The sequence below is a fragment of the Perna viridis genome, chromosome 14 (genome assembly GCF_037379345.1).
Source record: "Perna viridis isolate PV_CMFRI_1.1 ecotype Kerala chromosome 14, ASM3737934v1, whole genome shotgun sequence".
Taxonomy (NCBI): Eukaryota; Metazoa; Mollusca; class Bivalvia; order Mytilida; family Mytilidae; genus Perna; species Perna viridis.
In genome coordinates this window covers 9637716-9665181 of record NC_142458.1, presented here as the reverse complement: position 1 = coordinate 9665181, position 27466 = coordinate 9637716, and the positions used below count along the sequence as shown (strand labels likewise).

Here is a 27466-nt window from a genome sequence, read left to right as displayed (position 1 = left end):
AGGCATTATCATACAAAGTGCTATAATAAGCAACAGAAAAGACAGTTTTATCAATGGTACATGTATATGGAGTATAAGGAGGTGGAATTTTAAGAGCTAAATTTGACTATATTTAATGGCTGATAAGTTCTAGTCATAGCCTGTGACCCCTTGATTAACCTGCTTAAAAGACGTGTCACCTTTATGTAAAACCACCTTCCCTTAAATATCAAATGTTGCTTTCAATTTCTGGACAAGTCTTTCATATGTACAGTTTTAAGACAGATGTGTTATTGTAATGTCACATAAATATTTAAGTACTTCTCCTTCTAAACATCAGGCAAAATGCATATAAGGTGTGGCAAATGAAGGAAACAAATGCAGAGATTTTATTGCATTAACCAATTAATTATACCTGATAACCATCGGAAATAACAATCAAAGTGTTTGTAAAATTTGCTTTTGTAAGATATTGATAGGTCAAATTAAGTTGAAATTCACTACTGAAAAATGGCGGAAAAATTTTAATGCACTCTTTCCCTATATAGCCAGTCAAAAAATATCTATGTCACAGATGTTTCGGGTAAACTTAAAAAGCTTCTTGGTTGTTTTCTAGATGTACATAATATATTTAATGCAAAAATGACTAAATTGGGGAAAGTGGCCACCCATTGCCTGATTCTTACAGACAATGATACTTAAATATCAATAAAGGCATTTGTTACACAAAATTATTCCTCTTCCTTTTAAGGTAGAAATAACACTTATGAAGTGCCCTCTATTTTTTCGAAATCTGGTTTGAATTATTTGCAACCAACATGATTTTCTGGCAGACACAATAGTTACTGGTCTAAAACATTATTTCTGAAGATGCAATCACTTTTTTCTTGAAAGATGACAATCACATGGACATAGGAACAGATACTGTTGGTACAGCTCCGACCATACCAAAAATTTTGACAGGTACAGTATGCCGTACCAATAATTTTCACATAAAATGTTTTTTTTTTTGACATACTTCACCTGTTTTCTTACTTTCTATCTTGTTCAGTTTAAAAAAACCATTTCCAGATGTCAGAAACAGTACCAATGAGTTTTTGCTTCCTACGCTTATGAATCAGGATGAATAATCGGCTGTTTACAAACTCAGTTAAAAAGTTTTTCATATGTAAGGGAGATAACTCTTAGGAATAAACTTGAAAATGACTGAACTCAAAGTTGACCCAGCGTAGACAAGAAATATGATGTAAAAGTTTAAATACTTGATGTAGGGTAGGCCATCACATAATCAATGGAGTCTGACCAGGCCCCAGAAAAAAGTTCCCCTCAAACAATGCTGTATAAATCAATCCTATCAAAGCTGTTGTTACTAATGCCAGTTTGAAACAAATCAGATAAAAACTGAGTGCAGTGACAGATGGACTGACATACATACTAACAGACTGACAGTTGAAAGGACTGACACAGGGGCAAGTCGAAAATATTATACCTTCCATAACTTCATTGTATAAGGTTGAAATGATTTATTTTCAATATGCAGAAAGTCAGTCTCTTAACAAATCTGTAACTAGCGAAAAAACATGGAGTTGCACACATTTTTGTGCTAGGTATACTCCCATTGTAATAATAATAAAATTGTATCAGACAGCAAGCAAAATTGCTTATGACATATGCTCTACCTTTATAAAGCTACTTTTTAATTTAAAAGTTATTCCATCCTATGCGAGTTGGTAAATTTGTGTGTACGGATGGATGGACAAGGTGATTCCAACATACCACCTACTCATTGAGTGGGGGTACATAATAAAAACAACATCCTCAGAAAACACTAAGTTTTAAATGTAAAGAAATACATCAAAATGTCCTTAAGAAAAAAAACACATTACACTCCCAGATAATAATGTACCCTATACAAATATGAAAGGTTGTGGCTATAAAAAAAGTTCAAACATTGTAGAAGGAAAATGTACTCACTATAAATGAATATTTACATTTAATTCAACTTACATTTTATCACATCGTGTTTAAACCATCCATACTTCAGTGTATCATGAAGACCTATTTTTTTTTTTACTAAGGACAAGATTTTTTACCTAAGTATTTTTTCCTTGGTGTTTGTGCATCCCATTATAAAAAACGCAATACAATTTAAAAAACCATTTTTTATCTACCTCAACTCAACCATTCATCGACCTGATAAAAAAATATTAATTCTTTAGAAATTAGGTTGATTAAATCTAAGTTTCAATTAAGCCTGTACATTTAATAAACAACCTCACAGCTTTAAATATCCGCCACATTCAAAACATATAGGTTTTTTTTTAATTAAGTATGGGCATGCATGCAGTTGGCTAAATGCTATAAAAAACAAATCTACCTTGAAAAAACAATGTTTTTATTAATAAACTTTATATATGACCCGTCCTTGCTCATGCTATTTTTATTGACTTTTTGTTTTTAGTTATCGGAAAGGTCCCAAAGTGGTATAATTTTACAAAATTGGACGTGGGTGAAACCACAAAAGAGTTCATCAAGATGTCAGAATCATTTTTACGCATATTTTTGATGATTAAACATTTTTCTACCCTGAACAATTAACATAAATACGTAGTGATGTCATTTAATATTACCAGATAGATGAGATTTTACTATATGTTGTACAATACAAATCAATGACTAGATCAATTTACATCACATGGTAATATTTTTTGGATGGAGGAGAGGGGGGTTGAAGAGGGGTGCAGACATTTAGGATGGACACCTACATTACAAATCTGATTGAAAATTAAGAAGAGTAATCAAGGGAACCAAGGTTATAGGGGTAATCAAAAGAATGTAATCCAGGGACAAAGACCAGACATGGAAAACAGACATACACAACAAAGAACATAAAGTAATTAAAATCATACAAACAAAGTAACAAAAGTAAATGAGCAACTCGGACTCCACTAAAAACTGGGAGCGTGGACCAGGTGCACCGGTAGGGTAAGCGTCCTCTGCTTTTCTAGAAACACCCACCAGATTGATAGACAGTCATCAATAGATTTAGTCTTTCATTAATCAGTTGCTAGTGATCAAAAGCGGACACTAAACACCACTAAATTTTTAAGAATTTTTTTCATCCTTACAGGAGTAATTATGTGACACATCAATTTTAAAATTTAATGACTCATTAAATTACAAGATGCAGAATGTTGTTTTCCATTTTGTTTTGTTGTGCTACAAAAAGGGGGAGGGCTTACTTGGAACAAAATCACCAGGCACTTTGTATTAAGATTTTTTTGAGGCATAGAAATAGTTTTGCTTTCTTTTTCCATTTGTTCTTTCTTATAAAAAGGGGAAGGGCTTACTTGGAACAAAATCACCAGGCACTTTGTATTAAGATTTTTTGAGGAATAGAAATAGTTTTGCATTCTTTTTCCATTTGTTCTTTCTTACAAAAAGGGGAAGGGCTTACTTGGAACAAAATCACCAGGCACTTTGTATTAAGATTTTTTGAGGAATAGAAGTACTTTATCATTCTTTTTCCATTTGTTCTTTCCTTATTTACAATCATTGTTCGGCAACAGTAACTTAAAAAAGCAGATAATTTTTTTCCTAAGGTATAAAAATACCCTATTTAAACAAAAAGATAAGTGAAGTAGGTCTTCCCAATAAGACTGGCACATTTGAAACTTTATTATGTAAACAGTTTTATATCTATTTATTGTAAATAAAAAAAGAGATAATTGTTTGATTGAGGTACACATTTTATGTTAGGCACAAAACTGACTCTAACACTATATAGCATATCAGTAGATAAAAAAATGAGGTCAAAACTGATAATTTTTTTTGGTCGTGTATCGTAATTCCTGCCCTTTGTACACATACATCATGTTTTTCACCACATGCTCTTTTCTCAGCACTTTATCAATCAATAGTTATTCAACTTATATCTATTTATGACCTACATTTTGACCCCGGCCACATGGCTTTTCATGTAACTGAATTGATAATTTCAATCCTAGTTAATGATGATAATAGATTCTGAAATCATCACACTAGACAATACATATTTTTCCCTTTTGGAAAATACTACAGATTTTAAGGAAAAATCTAACAAAATATGGGAAATTATATGACCACTGGGAAAAAGAAAATGACATGAGAACGGAAAGGAACACACTTATTTTTAGTTACGACCAAGACGGTGTTTGGAATATTACACAATTAAAGCTATTTTATGTAGATTTATTGAGAAAATTTGATTTTATGAATGTAATTTTATACATCACTTTGATAATATTTCTTTTGGGACTTCAAAGTATACATGTTCTGTAAGTATTAATGTGGCTGCTATTTTAGGTAGGGTCTGCTATATTCGAAATCAAATTAATAAAGGTAATTAAGATTTTTACTAGTAGTTTACTCAATGTAAATTTTCAGATAAGTTCTGCAGGTTGGTAGGCATAAGTCCTTAACCATAGATCCAAATTTTGACCCCTGTAACAAAAGCAATGTAGTGGATAGAAATTTTATTTCTTAGAATTGCATTACAACATAATTTCCTATGATTTTGGAGATGAACCTTTTTTCAATCTTAGCACTAGTTCATTACATCAATAAAGGTTACTTTGAAATAAATTAACCCACAATGCATCAGACTGTCACCATGGCTACTACCTACCTGAGAAGCTGCAAAGATGACAGAAATAGACTCCTTCTTTGTCAGGCTTGATTGAGGTAACATGTCCAGTTGTTGGATCCCGTACATATGTTGTCGTCGATTCAGACGTAACATGGTTAGATATAAATTCAGAACCTGCGTCAGATGAATTTGAGTTTGTGTCGTTGAAACTTGCGTTGGAGAGGTTGTAACTTTCTTGGTTCTCAATCAGTGAATTGTCTTCAGACATTACCTTATCAACCACATCAGTAACATGTGGTGACACTGTATCAGCCCTGAAATATAAAAATCATCCATTAAGTCAAAATAAAGTACACTAATCCCAAACAATGTCCCCATGGTGATATAAGACGCTATAAATAAGTGACAATGGCTCATACAAATCATCTCTAAAGCACCAAGTCATGGGTAGAGCAAGGAACAATGACTCCATCACTTCGACACTGCCACAGTAAAATGTCATCTTTTCAGCGAGGACTACATACACCTAAGGTGCCATCATCTCATCTTAAATCGGCAACACAGCTTTTGCCATGGTAAAATATCATTCCTTCACAAAGTCATGGGCAAAGGTGTACAAACTTTTAATTATTACTTAACAAAATCAGCCTCAACAAATAATAAATCACACTTAAAGCAAAAAGAAAACGTTCAAAAGACGAAAAAAGATGACTAATAAGCCAAACTGATTTCCAAAATTAGAATACAATGCGTCATTTACATTATAAATCAATTTCAAGTCAGTTGATTTGACTTTTATTTGCCAAAATTTTGAACTGTATATCTTAAGCTCTTTTTTTTGGTGAAAAGTGTGCAAAATATAAAAAAGTAAACTGAGTAATATCTCTCTATACCCTATGCATAAAAACAACTCCCCGATTTCTACATTATTCAACTCCTCATAAGGCCAAATAAATTCAATTGGTAGATTCTCATCCCCTCCCACCCCTAAAAAATTGACCAAAAAAAAATGGGCAGGAATTTCAAAATCAAGATTTTTTTTCATGTCAGTTACTAGTTTTGAGATACTTTCACATCAATCTTTCATTTCTTGGTGACTAAAACAATGCTTCTTTTCTGAAACTGATGTGGCTATGGATTCAGAACATATCTATACTTCAAAAATCTGAAATTAGGCTACCAAATATCTGCTAAGAAATAAAAAATACAAAATAAAATCCACCCGCCGAGTCATATTTTTTTACTTGGCCTAAAAAAAATTGCTTTTAAATTTGTTAAACAAAATTTCTACACCTATTTATCCCCTCCATACTACTATGCATCAGCAATTTGAATTTGCCTGTGATGCAAAAATTCAACCAACAAAAACTTTCCTTTAAAGAACATTATAACTACATTTTGGGGAGCTACATGAATTGCATATTTGATCTGACAATAACAAGATTGATTGCAGAGCATGCTCAAAAAAATATTTCCCAGTTTTACCATTACCCGAACTTCCCACCCAAATCTGCACCTCTCGCACTTGCCATTCATACATTCATACCTTATAAAAAAGCCAACTGTGGCAACCTGCCAGTTTTTATAACCATTAAAATTTCCATATTTCTTCAAATTTATATTGCCCTGCACAGGTCCGGGTGTCAAAAGAATAGGCCTGCAGCAGCGCTAAGCTTGTCGACTAAATAGTGCTCAGAAACCTAGCCAGGGGCTAGGCGCTCTGCCCACAGAGCAACTGGGATGTATGCCCCAGGTGGTGGAATGGGGTACCCCTGGCGTGTTACATGCTGGGGTTGTCAGGCTATAATACAGAAAACCTGAACGCAAACCATAGTGGTGCACTGTGTTGGGAAAGATGCCACATTTGTCACAGGCTAAAGAATCCTGCTGTGGTATTTGATAGGAGTAGGAATCCTTTGTGCTCCGACACAGGAGGCTAAATTGCCAGACCCTACCCATCCCCCCTTTTATCTTGTGGAAATCTAAATTTGTCGATCCTATTATCCTTGTGTCCCATCCCTTTTTTCATTTCATCATCATGATGTTCATTTCATCATCCCTTTCTTGTTCATCGCCTGAATATAACTGAAATATTGCTGCCCGGGCGTTAAACCCCAACAATCAATCAATCAATTTATACTATCCCATCAACATTGATCCCTGTCTATGCCCCCTATTGAAAATGACTATGGTATGACATTTTATGTAACTAAATATTTCCTCATGCTTTCAGCCTCTTCCAAAGTCTTAATTCTCCCAAACCTTTTTTCTCCCAACCATGGGATCCTCATCTATTACTTGTATCCCAAAACCTCATACCTCAAAATTTATAATTCATTTAGTAACTAACCTGCCATTTTTCGTTGTCCAAAATCTTGTAAAAGTCAAACATACAGTGATAAACCCAAATATGCCTTGCAATAAAATCTAACCTTTTTTGTCAACCAAAGTACTTAAGCTTTAACTCATAAAAAATTTAAGACCCAAACACTTTAAAAGAAACAAAGACCCTTAAAGTACTTGTGGTCTGGGAGAAAAGATAAGTTCAGTCGGAAATAGATACTAGCGTAAACAATTTATCTCTAATTTCTTTTATGTCAGATTCATTAAGTGTTTTTGTTTTTTCCTCTCTTTTTTTCATTTTAATTCTCTACAAATTACATTCTTTTTTTTCTTTATTATCATTTAATGTTCTGAAAGTTGATCTTTTTTCTCATATCTAAATTTTTCATTTTGTTTTCTGACAAAATGAGGGTTTTTTTTTATCATTTGTTTTTCTGAAAATAACATTATAGTTTCACTTGGAGGGTTCATAGTTAAAATAAATAAGTAATGGTTGAGATCATAGACTCTAGTCTACCCTGGATTTTTTTCCTTGTTTTTGATTAACATTCAGCTAGAAATATTTGTATAATTAAATGAGTATTATAAATGAAGAAATTAAGTAATAAATCACGGAAACTCCATTTTATCAATGTTTTACCATGGGCTGGCCATTTATGTTCCATTGTTTCATCCCTAGCAACAGCAAAGGGTTTAATACCTACCTAAATGACCAGCCCATGGTAAAACAATGATAATATGGAGTTTCCTTTATTAATTTCAATTCTAATAGGATTAGACTCTCCATATTTTTTTTAATAGATGCAGCTTATGTGTTGCATGAAATGTTGGTCATGTGTATATTACTTTTTTCACCATGGCTTCAGTCTAAAGAGCCTTGAAGCATGTCATATTAGAATGGGATAAAAAAAAATCAAAGGAGAAGATGCATTAGACCCTACTTCTGGCCAATACTATAAAATATTTTCATAAATGGTGAAACAAATTTTATTTCACACTAAATTATTTTAAAATAGCTAATTAATGAGAAAAGATAATCAGTAGTTTGATGAGGCTGATGATCTCCTTGTACAGCCATTTCCAAAACTAAGGAAAACTGCTTATCCTGGCACCCCTTGAAATCAAATGGTTGCCTCCTCCTGGCACCCTTAGAAATCAAATGGTTACCACCTCTATCTTATACTCATTACAGAAGGAAGCTGATCAGTTATGTAAGAAGCTTCAATAATCGGACAGGAAGTAAATATACTCTTCGATTTTATCAAGTTCATCCCTTACATATCCTTTAAACATAACATTTCAAAAGTGTAAATTTTTCACTTGTAAACACAATGATCTTTACCAATCCAAAATAGCATTAGGAAAATATCAACATCTTAAATGAACAAATAAAAACAAAGAGAAATAGAATGCTGATCAACATTAGAAAAGCAAAAGCATTAAATTAAATGTCAGTACTGTTGTTTTGCAGATAAAAAAAATGAATGAATCAAGTTCTAACTAAGTATGACATATTACCTTTGAACCAATGACCTATAACCTTTAGATAAAAAATACTCCTCACACTCGTTTTCCCAAATTCCATTCTCAAATCATGTTCTTTGTCTCATAACCTCTTTTTAAAATCTCAGATTACCCCCCCTTTTTTTTTTTAATTCTTTTTACCAATAAATATAACTATCGTCCTAATTGATCATTCCAAACCAATCCTTAAATCTTCTAATTTCTCTCCTGTTTTCAATTTTTTTGGCAACCAAAATAACCTTAACTTAACTATTTTGCCAAAGGTCTTTCGCCTTTCTGTTTTCTGTAAAACTCCAAAACCATTCATTTTCATAAACAGGTCAGATTATATAGTACCAGTAATATAGGTCACACAGTGCATAACAAACAAAACATAAACATGAAAAAAAAACTGAATTCTAACAGAACACCATACTTAATAAACCTTCACAAGTCTGTCTTAAAGTTGCATAACAAATCAATTAGCTCAAGTCTTTTTCATTACAAAGGGCAGATAACTCAAAAACCAATATAAAGTCTTCAAACAATTTTCTTACAATATTATACTTATTACAACTCTTTTAACTTGCATTTTATAAGACTTAAAGAAACAGATTTAACTTTTAATGAAAATCAACATAACTTTCCATCAATATTATTTTACAAATTTCTTACCTGATGCGTTTTAAGCTGATCTTTGGCCTTGGTATACACTACCACATGTATTAAATAATAAAGGTTACAGTGTTTTTATCGTTATCTACTTTTTTCAACATTTAAACTGGCCTATCCTTGACAAATATTGTTTCTTTTTCTCCAACGTTATCAGTTGTGTTTTTACGTATAATCATCCACCGTGGGTCAACACCTTTTGAATTGACCACAAGACCGACAAGATCTAACGTGTATTCAATTTTATATTAGGATCTTTTTACGAACCTATTGGTAAAGAAATAAAAACATATTTCTCTTTCATCCCTGCACAATTGTATTATAAAAAAGCAATGGTAAATGTTCATTTAATCTTTTACTCAAAAGAACCCCGTGAAAGAAAAACAACATATTGAAAAGTCGAATCCTATTGCCATTTTTCTCGAACTATTAAACATAAAAAAATATGATTGTTCCGATTTAATATTAATACATCAATAAAGAACTTATTTTATTACTTTACGAGCACGAGGTGATATAGAGAATTAATAAGATGGAAAAAAATCCCTGCATAAAAAACTTTTTATATTGATTGTTCATGGATTGATAGAAGCTCGAGTACACAACAGTAACTTTATCGGAATGTTGTGATCTCCATATCTATTGAATTAAAAAGACGTTGGTAATTCCCTTTTTGACACTCCCCAAGACTGGTAATATAGGTATAATAATAGAAAAACGAATCAAAAGAAGAAATTGAAAATGAAAATATATTTAAGTTCAAAACACCTGGCTTTGTTATTCTTTATCATACTAACAAAAAATATCCAACTTTGAAACTGTAAAGGAATTTATTAAAAAACCAATTCGTAATGAAAATATTTGCATTTAATGAAATGTATATGACTTGCATACTCTTACGACACAATGAGATTGTATGCTATCAGAAAGAAGAAGGTTTATCTTTTCCCAGAGGGTAAGTCCGTGAGAAAATAATGTATGGTTAATAACAACACAAAATTCAAAAGTTAAGGAGCCCTTTCCTCAGATTAGAAAAAAAACAACTTATGATTGTGTTACGATTAAGAGAGTTATCATTTCCATTAATGTTTTAAGAGGATTATCACAATTTTAATTTTTTTCTTTTTTTTTTTTTTTTTTTTTTTTTTTTTTTTTTTTTTTCTTTTTTTTTTGGGGGGGGATATGGGGAAAGGTTAAGAAATAAATCTTGCAAGAATTTTTATTTGTTATTAAGACTGGCATGTTTGCTAAATAATCTTTTCATTCATAGATATCTAGCAGGGCTGGGTAAGGTGGAAGGGGTTTGGGAAGAATTAATTTTGTTGTTTCAAATGACACTAGATGCACTACAATGTAAATGTAGACCCATTTACCTCAAATATAAAAATGTTGTTCCCTACAATACCACAATATCAGCAAATTCATTTTCATTTGGTCAGGTGAGTTGGGATGGGTTAGGCTGTTGGGGAATGATCAATTTGATTATATTCAAACAACCACATTTAATTCACATGTGTTTTTTTCACCTTCCATATACATGTAGTATATTTGCACCCATAAATCAAAAAATGTATGAAATAGTTGCTCCATACTGCCAAAACATATTTTTATAAGATATCACCACTATTTCTAATCATCAACAAAGGGAAATAACTCTGTCAAGACAAGTTATCACCACTATTTCTAATCATCAACAAAGGGAAATAACTCTGCCAACAACAATACTTAACATGTACAAGTCACCAATACGTAGCCTACATATTACTTTGATTATGGAGGTAGACCTAGGGTAAGGGACTTAACTCTTGAAATCAGTGATATGTTTGTATCATATTCAATTTCACCAAAGCCTTTCAAGCTTTCCTTTGAAAAAGAATGAGATTTGTCCTAGTTACTTTGATGCTTACGTGAGATTGGTGTAAAAATGGTCAAAACAAATGTTCCAATAATTTGTAAGAGTTATATCCCTTCCCTAAGTCTACCTCCTTAAAAAATGTAAATTAACAAATTCAAAGACATATACCTAGCATTTCAATGTCTTCCCATCAACTTGCAGCAGGGGATAATAAATACATGTATTTTTTTTTAAATACCAGTAACATCACTGCATGTAAAACATACATGCATTCTAACTTTTTAAATCATAATTTCAACCCATTCCCACCCAATCTTCTCCTCCTATGACCCATTCCCACTTTATATAAAATTCTATGAAACAAAAACTTACATCAATGTCTTCAAAAATTCAGTGCGAATTTCTGAAAGCATGTCTTTCTCAATCATGCTCAAATTACATATATTTAAAAACACTGCATGTTCATCTGTCCCATATCTTATCTTCCCGAACCTGATCACCTCCCAACAGCTTGTATTTTGATGACCATTCCCATAAAAAGTCTCCAAGACAAGAATGGAACTAGTTTACAGGAAAGATAAAATTAAACTTGAACCAGGGTCAATCTAGAAATAGAACAAGCTTCATTATTTGGTAGTATGTTATAAGAATATCTTATTTCGTATTCCTGCTTGTATGAAATTTCAAAATATGAGAATAATATGAACTCCCTTTAAAAATATTTCCTTTCTTCAAATTTTGATCTTTCTACAAATGTTTACATGAACCAAGACTGTACCAGGCAGGCTGGGGGTGGTAAGAAAGATACCCCCCCGCCCACCCACAGAGCAAATAGGTTTTTAAATAAATAAGAAAAATGAGCTTAAATTTCATTAAACACTATTAAGATAAGGAAAATCTTGCCTAAAATTTGTTTAAATAGCATCCCTTCCAACCCTCCCCTAAAAAATTCTATCTACAGACAGTAAAGAACAATATGGTCTACTTTATGGATCATGATTTCAAGTGCTTTGTAAAGCAAGTGAATCTTCTGAGTTAACTCCCCTTAGATGTACATCTTGTATTTTGATCTTTCCATAAACTGTTAAAACTTAGATCAGAACCAAAGCTGGAAAAATAACAAGCTAGTGTGTACTCGATAGTACATCAAAGAAACATCTCATTTAAAGTTATGCTTATATACAATGATAACATACATTAAGAATTTGAGTTATCTCCCCTTATAAGTGCAAAGCTTTTTGCATTTATTTCAAAGACGTATCCAAAATGTTAAAATAGTTCCTACATTCAAACATTTCTATTACATGATTTTATTCAAAACTGAAGCTTGAACTTAAAATGTTAAAGTGGAAAATGTCTTTAATCCCAGTGGAAATTATACATATACAAAACATGTCCAATATGACCTTGAAAATATGTTCAAAATAATTTCATTTCAAACTTTTGTTAAATAAAAATGAGTAGGAGTTTTAATGGCTGCTCCAAGGGTTTCCAAGCGGTTTCCAAGGGGTAATTCCTAGGTCCCACTTCAATCGAAAAATTTTGTTGATCTTGAGCAAAATTAGACAAAAATTAACTGATGAATGCACAATACACCTATTTTTAATTTACTATTTTCATACAGGTATATATTGTTTTGAAGGGCTCACAGTTTTTTGGTTTGTTTTGTTTTTCAGTTTTTTTGTATATCTTTTTGTTTTAAGAAGTGAATTTACAGGTTTTCATTTAAAAATTTAATTCCTAATTATTTTTGATAGATCAAATTCCAAAGGTTCTACACAGTGAGACAATAAAACTAATATCACATTTCATCACCTCTTGCAGGAGATCTTACAATCTTCCCCCTGCGAAGAACCCCATACCTCTACCCCTGAGTGGATCCCCACTAATGACACAACTGATTTACTAAGAAATCTATATATTTATGAGGGTTTTGCAGATAAGTCAGCTGTCTTCATTTTTCTACTCAAACAAGTGTTATGTAATTATATTTGGGTCAAAAGGCAAACTTTGATAAGCTGGTCATTTTGTTTTATTTAGAGTACATAAAAAGGGGGGATAAGACAGGAAATCACTCTCCTGGGAAAAATGCAGGAAATTCTTAAAACAAACCAAACAACTAATTAATTGGATTATTTTTCCAGTGTAAAATTTGTAGTTTGTTTTAAAGGCAGTTTGAGATGGTTTTAAGAGTCTACTCTGAGGTTTCATAAGATAGATTATTTATATGAAGTAGAGGTCAATCTCACTTTCGGCTTCCAAGATCTAAGTTAATTTTAAACAGACACTGTACATTTTCATAAAACTTAATTTAGCAAAGTACTAATTTGTTTCCAAAAAAATTTGAGCAATTTTTTTTTAATTAAAAATTCCTTTTTTCTAACTTTTTTCCTGCCAACTTGTACAGAATAATTTCTTTAATTAAACCCAATATTTGATATTCATCTACATAACTTAATAATTTAATAATTAAATTTCGGTCCCCTCTACTTGCCTTATGACAACTGAATCCCCCGTTTAAATCCCCTAATTTCTTAAGCCCCATTTCACAAAAGAAATCCATCAATTGGCTATAATCCTATTACTCACCACAATCCAGAGAAACTGTGGTTTTTTTATCAAAAAATTGATAATAGTGCAAACATTCGATATAATACTTATTCTAAACTAAATGATGCTTTAAGTACAGTTAAAATTCATTTTTCAAATCATTCCAAATTATTAAATTATTCAATCAATCAATCAATCTTAGGCGAAATGATGACTAACTAGGAACAACATTTATTTTAAAGTAAAAATTTTAAAAATTTATTTTTCACTTAATTTCCCAATTAATAAATCAATCAATCAATCAATTTTAATCAGTAAAAATAACTCAATGATCATCTTTTTATGACAGTATGTATTTTTAACTGAGGAAAACTAATCAATTTCATTTCAATCAATCAATTAGCAGGATGGGCTGTACATGGAGTTTGAAAAAAAAAACAGCTAATTCCTTCCATTCCTTTCAATAACACACACCTACTCATGTTTTCAAATAAAAATAGATTTCATAATCATAACAGTGATCCCATCCCTTTTTATACATTTTTTTAACTTAAAAAAAATAAAATAAATCCACTCCTGTCAAAATCATTTTCATATTAGTCTAAACTAAGTTCACAAAACACTCAAAAATTCATTAAAATATCTTAAACTTGAAAGAAGTAACTGATTCTTAATAAAATTTACAAATTAGTTTTAAAACATTGTATTTATGACAATTTACCTTTTGGAAACAAACCAAATCAACTCCCATTTACCTAACAGTCAAAAAGGTCAAAAACAAGTATTATAATCTATAAACCAATTTTCTTTACAAAAACATTTAATGATTTTCTCAATTGTGCCATTTTTACTTCTTTTTCTATCCTACAGGGAGAACAATTAACGAACCATAAAAAAAAATATCCAAAACATTTACTTAAAACCCATTTCCAATACAAAAACATTTAATGATTTTTCAACATGCGTCATTCTACCTATAGACTTTTAAATCTGTTTTACAAACCTCGGGTCAAGTTGACCAATGGCGTAAATCCATATACAAATAAACCTCCTACATTTCAAATTCCAAGTTATCTCTATAAAAAGGAAGATTTTTTACTCAAAATTGACATAATCAAAAAGTTGATCTTACCCAAATCCATTATTCTCCATAGCAACACCTGCAGTACCCTCAAAATTCATGCATTAGTCCCTTTTTTTATCCATAACTTTTGACCCTTCAGTAAATATGTAAAACAGTTACGACCCTAATAATATTATCTTATCTACTGTATGGCCAATGGTCACGCTAAATATATTTGTGAAAAAAGCCTCTACACATATTGAAAGAGTCATTATCAGTGAAAGGTCAACATGAAATTACATGAGTGATTTTAATGAAAATTGGCATGAAGATAAATCTAAATCACAGTGGAATTAATGAGCATATTCATCAATGATTTCTGTTTAGTTTATTTTTAATACGTATCCAAGTGTTTTTCATGCTTATACATTTTTTATTAATTGAAGATTTTATTATCACCATTTTCTTCTAATTGAAAAAAGATTTTAATCCACCATCATTTAAGTACATGAAAAAAGTAAAAAGAAATTCATGTGAATTCAATTCAAACTTTATAAGATTCTTTCATATAAATATCATATACATTTTAGGTGAAAATTCAAGGATTATCCTCATATCATGTCTATAGTTCTTTTTCAGTTGCAGATATCCCTTTGGTTCTAAGACATACCAAGGAAAGGGATATAACTCCAAAACAAGATAGACTGGTTACCTGCCTCATGTCAAGTACAGAGGATCAGTGTACCACGAATACAAGTTTATTTGACCAAATAAAGGCTCTAAAGGTGCAAGTACAGCACAGTAATAATTGAAGACATACATTAAATAAAATGGCAACAATATTATAGCAATTAAGCAAAACCATCTAAGACCAATTCACCCACAACCTTTCAGATAAGGTCAAATTAGAACACAGAACAAATAAAAAATACTAAACTTTCATAACCATTACAGTTTTCCCTTGTTTTCTCCATGGTGGCATAAACACCAAGTGCAACATAGCAGATACTCTTTCTTACCTAAACAATGTAATGAACTTGAAATAATAGAAACACAAATAGAACATTAAGATTTTAATGGTTGGTGCAAACCAATCTATTGTTTCAGTCAAGGCAGTAAGGTAGTATTAAACAATTACAAAATTAAAAATGACAAAAACAACAAACAAAACAAAGGACCCTATGGAAATACATAGAAAACCAAACGGAATATTAAATTGAATCATAACCAAAAGTGGAAAAATGGAACAGGTGCTACGCTTAGGCAAAAATATTTGTGGTATAAGCTATCAAGAAAATTAAGCATCATCTTTTAAGGACTTACATTATGCTTGCAGATTCTTCAACAATGCTGGTTACTAGCAATATTTTTAAAGACCATGCTTGCCGTTTCTTCCACAATGCCTGATAAGAGCACTGTTTTAAAGAGACCATGATTGCAGATTCTTCAACAAAGTATACTAAGCACAAGATTTGAAGACTATGCTTGCTAATTCATTCAAAGTTCTTGTTTTAAACACTACTTTTAATGACAATGCATGCAGATTTTTAAACAACAAAATTTTAGCACTATTCCTTCAGACCATGCATCTTATAAGACTTTTTTTTATAGACTACATGTATATTGTTTGGCAATTCTTCCTTTGCTACTTCTTCAACCATGCTTATTTTCCATAACATTCTGGGGACACTCGTTGCTGTTTCAAGGATTATCCTCCGTTTTGATCAATATCAAAGTAAACAAGGACAAGGAAGGGTAATGGTCATCACCATGGTAACTTCTTGTTTTTTTAACAACATTAAAAACATAATTAACAGATGGACAGTATTTACTGTTCCATTATATAAACAGACCAATTGATTTTTATTTGGTGTCATGTTGTACATTTTGCCAATCATGCTGGCGAAATGTAAGCAATTTTCCCTTGTTCTACTTCCTGTGCTGCTATTTTTATTACTATTTTATATCGGCAAAAAATACAGAAAAGTATCAATGGATCAACTGAAATGCTGCACATTCAGCTGTAAGAGAGCATTAAAATGGAGTAATGGCACTTTTTCTGCTTTAAATTTCTATACATATTTTTGAAGTTTTAAAATAAAATTGCATTGTAACAACTCTTCAATTACAGATCAAGGTAGAAGATGGTACCCCTATTTTGGAAAAAGTTCCTGGACCCTCCCCCTGCAGTTTCCTCTTTTCTACATTTTTAAATCTCTTTTCATCATCAACCTCTTGCAACCTTAAAATAATCCTCTACATTTAAAAAAAATACCGTTACTACCCAATCCTAGCCTAGTATATATACCACTTTTTTTCACAGTAAGCCCCTATCTAGTCATCCCAAGAAGAATAGTTTACTTTTCTGATTTTTTTCCTATTACCCATCCAGTAGTTTATTCACTTTTGATGTCCCTCTTTAAAAAGAAACCTATACACCCACCAAAATTTGTTTGCGGGGGGGGTATAAAAATACCCTTTTTATCCCCTTAAATTTCCTCCCTTGGTCCACATTGAAGCTGTAAACACATATATCTTCTAAATATGGTCACCATATATTTGAAAATTTATTCACCTGCGTAAATTTATCTTTTCACCTTTAAACATTACGACCTTTATTTACATTTTTTAGCCACTACATTTGAACTCTTGAACCTTTTTATCACCTAAAATTATTGCATAATATAAAATCCCTAGCACAAACATCAATCTACTAAAATATATTTGTTTTGGGACAAAAATTGTGACAAATTTTTTGTCCCTCATGTAACTCTACTAATGTTGCTAATTAAATGGGTCACAAGTAACATTTTTCATGGCAACTATTTTATTTAATCAATGCCAGACAAACAAAAATTGAATAATACAGAAAAATATGGCCATGATTAACTCTTCAAAATCAATACCTTGACCAGTCAACAAAGTAAAAGTTGTTGTTTGGGTAAAAAATGCTAAAAGGTTAAAGATTTCTAAAGTCAATATTTTTTTCCATTGATGTGGACATTTGAATGAGTTAAAGATTGATTTTTCACACCATCCCATTTAGACAATTGAAGTGAGAAAAACAACATTGTAATTTTAAGCTTTGTTTTGTAAAGAAGCATTTTTAAAATTTTATTATCTTAACAAAAATATTGGTAGATTTTCAACTTCAAAATTTAAAATTCAGTCCCTCACCTTTTAAAGAAAAATGGAACAGACAAAGAGAAAGAAAAAAGAAAACAGACATAACTCTTAATTGAAATGTCATAACTTATTTAAAAAAAAAATCATACCCCATGTCTTTGTTTTTTCTTCATTTCATTGGTTTTTTGTTTGTTTTTTTTTTTTAAATCAACTTTTATTTTTCAGTTTGTTTCTTCTTGAAAATTATGCATTGCTGAAAATAAATTTTTAACCTGTTTTCTTTGTCGCATTGATGTGTTTAGTTACGTTAGTCTTCACGTAAACGGCAAACAAATTTTATCTACCTTAAAAAAAAATACTACATTGAATATTAATACTTTTTTAAAAAAATTTTATTACATATCTTACTACAAAGTATTAAATGTCAAACATCATATTTATCAGGGAAAAATTCCATAAAAGAATATTGTCTCCATTCCTGAACCTTTCTGTATAGGTAAATTGTTGAGTGTTAATTATTTTATTAAAAAAAAAAAAGAATAACGTTTTTCTTATAAAAGTTTGTTGCTTATTTATGTCTCTCCCTCCCTTTCTGCTATATCCACGTGATTAAAACAGTGGATGCCAAAAATAGTGCTTTGTGTAAAAACCAAAAATTTACAAGTACCGGTACCAAACACATTAATAGTATTGAGTTTCAGTATAAAATTGACACAATGCAAACCAAAAATACAATGAACTGAAAACCAAAAAAAAACCTGACAAATCAAAGACAAAAATAACCAATTAAACGATTAAACGTTTAAACAAAACTCCACAACAATTAAATTTACATTAAAACTTACATTTTGTTCTTCCAATGAACACAAAATGACGGCATCGAGATTATGAATGGAAAATTCTTCATGATAAATATTACTTAAAGTTTATTTGTATAATATATGTCATTAGCACTTTTCAAACTGTTAATTACTAGCCCAATCAAAACTCAGAATGTCAGAAATTTTATTTTAATTTTGAAATTTGATTGGTTCAATATTTTAATTCAGAAAAATAACGAACTTTCATTCATAAATATACACATAGTAGTAACACCTTACTGATGGTTTCTTTGGCGAAGTGTGATATTTTGGATTCAAAATAACACAACAGAATTATCACCGGAAACAATAAAGGTTACAAGCATAATCTAAGTTTCAAAAACTACGCTGAGTTTGTCTCCCCCAAAATCTCTTCGTCTTTTTTATTGCATTAAAGAAGCAGTTGCTTACACATTTAAACTAGCTCACAGGTCAGTGGTTCTACTCAAAGGTCAAAGGTTGCATATGCTTTAAAAACTGATATTCTAAACTTTAACCACAAAAATTAATAGAATAATAGAGAGATTTCTGTCTTTACCAGGCTACAAAAATGGTTCAGTTAAAACAGGTGTTTGCTAAAGACAGGTGTTTGTTTAACAAGATTCAATTTTTTTTTTTTAAATTGATATACTATGAACTTAAATGTGACTGGTTTTTGGATTATTCAGGTTCGAATTAAGACTGATTTTCAGATCATTCAGGGTTCAATTTAAAAAGGTTTTTGAATAATTTAAGGACATAGACCTAGGGTAAGGGACATAACTCTTGAAATCAGTGATACATTTGTATTATATTCAATTTCACTAAAGCCTACTAAGCTTTCATTTGAAACAGAATGAACTCACTCCAAGTTACATTGATGCTTACATGAGATTGATGTAAGAGTAATCAAGGGAACCAAGATTATAGCGGTAATTCAAAAGAATGCAATCCAGGGACAGAGACCAGACATGGAAAACAGACATACACAACAATGAACATAAAGTAACTAAAATCATACATACAAAGTAGCAAAAGCAAATGAGCAACTCCACTGGGGGCATGGACCAGGTGCACCGGTAGGGTAAGCGTCCTCTGCTTTTCTAGAAACACCCTACAAGTTGCTCATAAAAAGTCAAGTCCGGGGTAGACAAACAAGGAAATGAAAACTCTGACCCGTTGAATAAATCAGTTTTCATGGTGCAAATGGATACATCCTAACGATCCATGAGTTCATGATGACGACCATAAAACTTCTGTATTGATGACTTCAATCTTGTAGCAACATAACCCTGTTCCAGAAGCCTATTAGAGTTCTAGCGCGATACAAAAAGTCTGCGTAGTTTCGGCAAGCTCTGGCATAATGTATGAGTTGTGATATGATCACTCCATACGCAGGTGCTGAAGGAATGTTGCCACAGATGAAAGAAAAGTTGACAATTCTGAATGAAAAGTCATCATGTTTGTCGTAAATTTTGGTCAATTTGGTCAATGGTAAAATTCTGAATTTTGGTCAATTTGGTCAATGGTAAAATTCTGAATACAAACGTTCAGTGATTTGGAAGGGTTGTGTCCCTTACCCTAGGTCTACCTCCTTAAGGTTCTGTTCAGAAATACCGCTATGTACTTCTCAAGAATATGAGAACTTCTTAGTATTCAATATAATCTACTGATCATTTTCCTGCATCTTATGTCGATGGTCTTAAGGTTGTTCACTTCTCATTTTCAGCCATTTTTGTCAGATTTTTGGACTCCTCTGGTTATATCCAATTCATAGCATTGAATTTAATGCCTAGTGACCCCCAATTTTCTTTCCATAATTTCATTAAAGACACCTTTTTAAAAATGTTATTTGGGAGGTTTTTTTGTTTTTTTTATGAAATCCTTATTCTTCCATAGGGTTGTTTAAAAGAAAAAACCTACTAGGACAAAACTTATGTAAAAATTAGGAGAGCCCTCTTCCCACCAAAATTTAAAATGCTTATATTTCCAAAACGAGCAAACAGATCCATTTTTTTTTTATTTGATACTGTTCTAGTGCAAAAGATTTCACAATGCTTTGAAACAGTAATCAAAGAAACCAAGATTCTAGCGGAAATCAAACGAAAGTCATTCAGTCAGGGACCTTGTTGTTCTTTAAAAGAGCTGTGAACACACTTCAGTTTAAACTACAAATGCCTGCAAGGTGTGTTTCAGTACTACAAATATACAACATGTGAATTATATTCATCCTCTAAATGTCAATAGCAATTCTAATATATATTTCTGTACACTTACCTTTCGAGTTAAAGACTGATATGAATAAGTTTTGGAGATCAAGTGATTAGATTATAACCAATCATTCCATGTAACAAGGGTTTTAAATTTTTTTTGCAAGCAGACCTTTAAAACAAAAAGGTTCAATGTGGTGAAATCCATACATTTTACACCACTGTAAAAACAATTACAAATTTAAAAGTTGACTTTAGCTTCGCTATGGCAAGTAACAAGTACAAATATGGTAAATGTTCTAATTTTCGTGGCACACTGATTTTCGCTATTTTCACAGTGGACAGAAAATCCACGAAAATCAATACCTTTACAGTAGTTAAAAACAACATGAAGTTACAAATGCTGTCATACCATGCATACCTCCTCTGGTAAGAAAAGCTATTGTTTGAGAACAACCATTATTGTTTACAACATAAACCCTATCCATATAAAGCCACACACCAAATTTCAAATCAATCTGTCCATTAGGAGTCGAGGTAATTGTGATGAAAATTTGGACAGACAATTAAAGCAGATCTGAACCAAATCACTGATCTTATATTAACTGGGCCAAGGTATTACATTTCCATGAACTGCCTGAGACCGTGCATGAGACCAACGCAGAAGAATTTCTTATAAAGATTGAAACCAAAGAACTCATGGCCTCTTTAACTGACCAATGGCCTACTATCCAATTTCTCATTCATTGTCCATAAAAATCTGTCAAAAATCATGACATGTCCAGTCCCTGGGCAGATGTGCAAATGCATTAGGCTAATGACCATGGAGATTGAAAAATGTAATTAAAAATACAAGATATGACGCAGCATTGGTCATTTTATTGACCAGTGTCCTTGCTATAACCCCAAAAGGTCAGAAAAAATTATGATTAACTGTTTTCCTCATTGACAGAAAATCAATGCCGAGAAACAAGGAACTTAACAAACTCTGTTAAACAAGTGGATATCATATTTTACTTAAGGAGCAATCATTTGGTTCTATGAGGAGGAGCGGGTGGTGCTAAGATACAAATTTCGTGTTCTGTTTTTATTTTTAGTATAATTTCTGACCAGACTTTATTTTTTACTTTAGTCTGTCCTGGATTTCTCCAATTGTTCGTCCTTGATTTCTTTCAACCAGACATCGTTGAAAAAAAAAAACAATATCTAAGCAGAAAAAATGTAACTTCATTTTGGTTTATTTTGGATATTGCCCATTTTTTTCCTTTTTATTTTGTGCACTTCATGTTTTCCATTTTCAATTTTATTGTTAAACCTGTTATTGCTTTCAATTTGTGTGAAATGCTTTGCAGGGTGCAGCTTGATATGACTGCAGAGGTCAAACCCTGAACATTTCAGGCAAGTATGGAAACACTTACAAACTTGAAATTTGATGCGATTAAACATTTGACACATGATATGAATTTGACCAGAATCAAAGTGGCGCCGTTTTGGTTCCAATCCTAAATTTTCTGCAGTCTTATAAAATAGATCCAAATCTGCTTGCGAGGTAATGCAAGGCACAAATTGATGTATTCTGCTACTCTAGAGTCACCACTTAAGATTTCAGTGATCAATAAGACCCAAATTACCAGCAAAAAACTACAAATTTTCAATTTTGCTGGGAAGAAATATATTTACAGTCTGACCGTGAAACAGGCGAACATCAAATCCAAGCACTAACTTAGGAATTTTCCATAAAGAGAGGGAGGACACAAATTGACCCTGATGAAAGAGAAGGACAAAAAAGACCAATCACATCAAGTCCTCGAAAAAATGATTGATCGCAACTTTTCTTAGTAACCTAAATCAAACCATGACAGTTCGAAAGATGAAGAATGACAGATAAAGATAACCTTTTGCCATCTTTTTTAGCAGTGCTTCACTCAAGACCCGACTTTTATCAAATTTGGCAAAAATCAAGAAACAGATCTAATTTGGCAATTTACGGCTATTTCTACATGATTTCCCAAGAGTTTCCAGATTTGCTGTGTTTTAAGCTGTCAATTCTTGTCAGATAGCACATTAGTTTAATATAGTTTCTAAGCAGTGTTTTAAAGGTATGAAATATGCCTATATATAGAATGTACTTTGGTTAGTAGTGGTTAACATTATTTCAATGCTCAAATTAGTCATCTTCAAGCTTTAGTGAGTATGTTAAAATATAAATTTTATAATAAAGAGTGGACAAATACTTAAAATCAAATATTTGCTATGAATAGTAGAATTTTTCTGTTTGAATTAAAAATAAAACCTTTTAATTCAATAGAAATTTTAAAAAAATATTCATTAATATAAGTAAGGAAAAAGCTTGGACATCAGGTAAGGAAGTGTCAGTCCCTGTAAGAATCAGGCAGTAGGTGAAACATGGTTATAAAAAAACATCATATTGATAGTGGAATTTGACTATTTGTACCATCTGAATCCAGGAAAACAGACATGATTTTCCATATCATGCTGGACTACTGAGGTTAAAATTTCATTGAAATGCACTGAAAATGAACATTTCAAGGACAGGTAACTCAAAAACCTCATATTTCTAAGATTCTATTGAAAAAAATGTCTGAGCAAAGCCAGTGATGCAGAGATCAAATAATGGTCTTTTCAAACAAAGTATCCTTGAGTGATATTACATTGTTAATCAGTGGGTTTTTGACATGCATGTTCCTGATTTTTCCAATTTTGCCTGATTCTTACAAATACTTACACTTAAGTGTCAGGTTTGTAATGAATCAACCATTGCATTGAAGCACATTCTCCCCCTTTTCCAGTCCCAACTCCCTCTTTTAAATGTATTATAGAGTTAAATTTCCAGAACTGTAAATCAACAGTTAGGAAAAAGGGTACTTTCACCAAGAAATTCAACAGTCTAACAGACAGACAGACATGCACCATAATGTATCCCACAAATTGTAAGCATAGAGAAATAACCAAAATTAACTGTTTAGACATATAAAATATCTGTTTGGAAAAATGGTCACTGAATAAATATCTGGTATCATATTTTATTTTATTGACATAAAGTGGACATTCAAAAATTCATATTCACCACAATAAATTACCATAAAATAGGACAATGATATTTGCCCTTTTTTTATTGGTCCACTTTTAAAGGTCATAACTAATCGTGTGTTTTTTAACAAGTTCTTTACAATACAAATTTATGAGCTTGTCAAAAACATACTTGAAAACACATTTAAGCCCATGTTGTCAATTCAAAACCCACAATTAGGACATGTTTTTCTTTTGTATCCTTATTTGCAGAACAATATTCACAGATGTTTTGTGGTGTAAAATATCAGCAAACATGTGCTCGGTCAATTTGTTTCTTAATTGAAAACTCATAAATGACATTCTGGTCAGAAAAAAAAAATGTCATACCGAGAAAAATGCTAATTATATGAAAATTAGATCTTTATTTAGTTATATTTTTGTTATAAATTTTGCCACATGTTAAATATTTGTACCAATTTCTGTAATAAGGTAATTTTGAGTTAATTGGAAATTTTTTTTTTTTTTTTTGTTTTTTGCTCATATTTAGGGTAGGAGTGAAAAATGGAGACCTGTGACGAATTTCACAAAGTCCTATATATATCCTATTTAATGAAGTCACATTGCCACTTTCTCTTTTGAGTTCATAGCTTACAATTTCTGTGAAATCAACCACTGGATTTAGACTGGACTGTTAAAAAATTCTTTTTTTTTTACTATAAAATTGCAGTTTTGTTTGTATGTTTGTATGTTTGTGTGTTTGTTTTGTTTTTTCTGTCTATTGTTATGCACCTAACCTAAGTCCATAAAGGTTATTAAAAGTACAGCATTACACATAATTTCTGTTAACAAGGAAGTTATGAAGTTTAATTATTGGATGGCATGTTGCCACGGAAACATGTATATGATCTTCAATTACCATAACTACAAATGAACATCCAGTCTGAACAAACCTCTGAGAACATGATCTTTTTTGGATATTAATATAAAAATCTCATCCACTAATTTTTTTATGCTAATTAGCAATTTTTAATATCAAGCATGCTATCACTGATCTTACATAGAGACTTAAAAGGTACGGGTAATTATAGCTTAGAATTAATTCAGTTTTGTTTTTTTTTTTTTCTAAGAGTAACTGTAACTTATTTTGCCTGATTTAATGAAAGATTTTTTTCCCAAAGTACAAATACATGTAGAAAGAAACCTGTAATGAGAATGAACTCAGACAGGGGTTTTCAATTTTCTTTTTGCTGTAGTCTTTTCCAAAAAACACAGTAATTTTCTTTGTTTTATTCTAGTATAAAATTATTGAGTTCATAGGCAGACTCAAGTCCAGAACTTTTTAAGAAAAAAATGCATCCAAAACTTCCTGAGTGTAAATTGTTTTCTTTACAGAAAAATAGGTGAATAAAAAAAGACATTGAAAATTCCATCTTATTGTTACTACAGGAAGTGACAAATAAAAATTTAACTGAAAACATTTAAAGATTTTCTTCACAAAAATGCGAGTGCATAGTAAAACATTTAAGTTCCACGGACCTTCTAAATCGGAGAAATATGAGCAAGTCAACAACAAAGACCCATTGTCTGTGAACGACAGACCCAAACACTTTGACGTGTGAAGCAATGGTTTTTGCCTTTGTCCCCCAGGTCATGCGGTCATTTTTTACTGTCATGCATTATCTTGTCGTGGGTCAAAGGGCGGCTGGACACTGGTCAAGCCGATGACCACAGGACAAAGAAATATAATCGTCTAAAATAAGATGTTACATTGATTAGTAAAAAGCTCATCTTCAGATGTGCAATGGATGAGGCTCAAGTGGGGAAAAGTCTGCTTCATCAAAGGGGTACCTGTGAGGAAACATTTGAATTAAGAAATAAAAGACATAATTTATCCTTGGACAGGAAAGAGAAATCTAATATTAAAAAAAAAAGAAATAAAAAAAACTGTAAACAATAAATACTTCAGATACAGTTATACAAGAAGTATAACACTAAACTTGACATATTCAAAGTCTTATTTGTATTTTCAGAAGTCTTCTATAATATACAAAAATTTCAAAAACATCCTCACTTTAATTTATAAGTGGCAAAAATGTTTGTTTATTTTAAAGAATTAAATGAATTATTTACTTATGCTATGTTACTATGGAAAATTTTATCACATTGTTCTATAATGAAGAGACATGTTACTATCTAACTGGACACACTGTTAAACCATATTAGTATTCTACAGCATAACTTTAGCAAAAACTTAGCAAGAAATCGGTATTGCTAATTTTCATTAGCAACACTAACTTTTTGGATTAAGGAATTTTGCTTAAGTTTATATGCACAGAGAATAGACTGCAAATCATAAATTAAAGAGGTAGACCTAGGGTAAGGGACACAACTCTTAAAAATCATTCAAACATTTGTATTCAGCATTTTACATCAATCCTATGTAAGCATCTAATTAATTTGGATTCATTTTATGCTGCTTCAAACAAAAGCTTGAGAGGCTTTGGTAAAATTGAATATCTGTAGTGAAATTGAAATTGAATTACAATGCATCTGCAATTGAATTTCTTTGGTGAAATTGAAATAGAATATACAAACATATCACTGAGTTCACAAGTTATGTCCCTTACCCTATGTCTGCCTCCTTAAAGGCTGTTGGATTTCTTCAGTAACACAAGAATCCACAAGCTTGAATACAAATATCTTACACTATCGAAAAATTTAATTCAAACCCAGTTAAGGGCAAGTAATAGCCCTAGCTGGGCCAACTACTTAACTTCATATGCACCTAAGAGATATCTAACATTCTGTAAACACCAGTTAATTAAATAATATAATTACAAGATTTTACCAAACATGGGTTTTCTCCATAAATAGTATCTAAACCAAACAAGGTTTTCAAGAATTATATGTCATTATTAACTGACTAAGATGACCTTGGTTAAGTATTAAAGTTTTGGAAAATTTAAAACATATATGACTAATGAAAGAAGAGGATAGTCATGCTCCAAAAAAGGAGAACTTTCTAGATTGTCCACATTTGTTATTTTTTCCTATATACAGGGCATTCCAGTGGCTTTTGAGTAAAAATATGGCTTTACAAAGGGCAACCTAAATCTTCTAAACATGACAATGCATCCTGCTGTTAGACTGTGCAGAGTCAAGCATCAAGACTAGAAAAGTGTGTAAAGGAAGTTATAAAAAGAGAAAAACATCTTCTTTTTTCTTTTTTTTTTTTTTTTTTTTTTGGGGGGGGACATGATGAAAAACAGAAACTACATAATTATAATTCTACAAAGGTCCAGTGAGAAGGAAAAAGAAAAATCAGTTTTCAAACCAACTGATTGAAATTTATATGGGTATTATAGGGAAATACAATTTTAGGGTAAATATATAGAGATTATAGGGGATTGTCAAATATCAAATATAAAGGGAATTTATGGGAAATGTAGGCAATAAATGGCAGCTTGAAGGCCCATGTATATATTTTGTTAATTTGAGGATGTATCGCTTATAGGCAAAAAAAAATTCACGACATACTATCAGAAAAGATAAATGTATGTAGTACAAGTATTTTAATTCATTTTTAAAAGTACACGATGTTTTTGAATAATAAAAAATAAAAAACTTACAATGTTTATTTCTTTAGATGCATCTTTGCAGACTGCA

General features: G+C 31.4%; 1 protein-coding gene and 1 long non-coding RNA gene across 5 annotated transcripts in view; one reads left to right on the top strand and one right to left on the bottom strand.

Moving 5' to 3' along the window:
- LOC148598144 (uncharacterized) overlaps positions 1-27466 on the bottom strand; it is a 59260-nt gene that overhangs the window by 12204 nt on the left and 19590 nt on the right. The window contains exons 1-2 of one of the 4 annotated variants that reach the window (XM_088560495.1): positions 11352-11496; positions 4646-4920 (exon numbers count right to left, since the gene is read on the bottom strand). In XM_088560495.1, coding sequence (XP_088416621.1) covers positions 4646-4920; positions 11352-11407 — 331 coding nt within the window. In that variant the 5' untranslated portion in view covers positions 11408-11496. Of the gene's footprint in view, positions 1-4645; positions 4921-6956; positions 7535-9127; positions 9472-11351; positions 11497-27466 lie in introns of those variants that run through there. The other 3 variants (XM_088560497.1, XM_088560496.1, XM_088560494.1) reach the window with 3 other exon arrangements.
- LOC148598145 (uncharacterized) lies at positions 10038-16630 on the top strand. Its single transcript, XR_015918379.1, has 3 exons — positions 10038-10079; positions 15232-15377; positions 15929-16630. It is a non-coding gene; the product is annotated as an uncharacterized LOC148598145 (long non-coding RNA).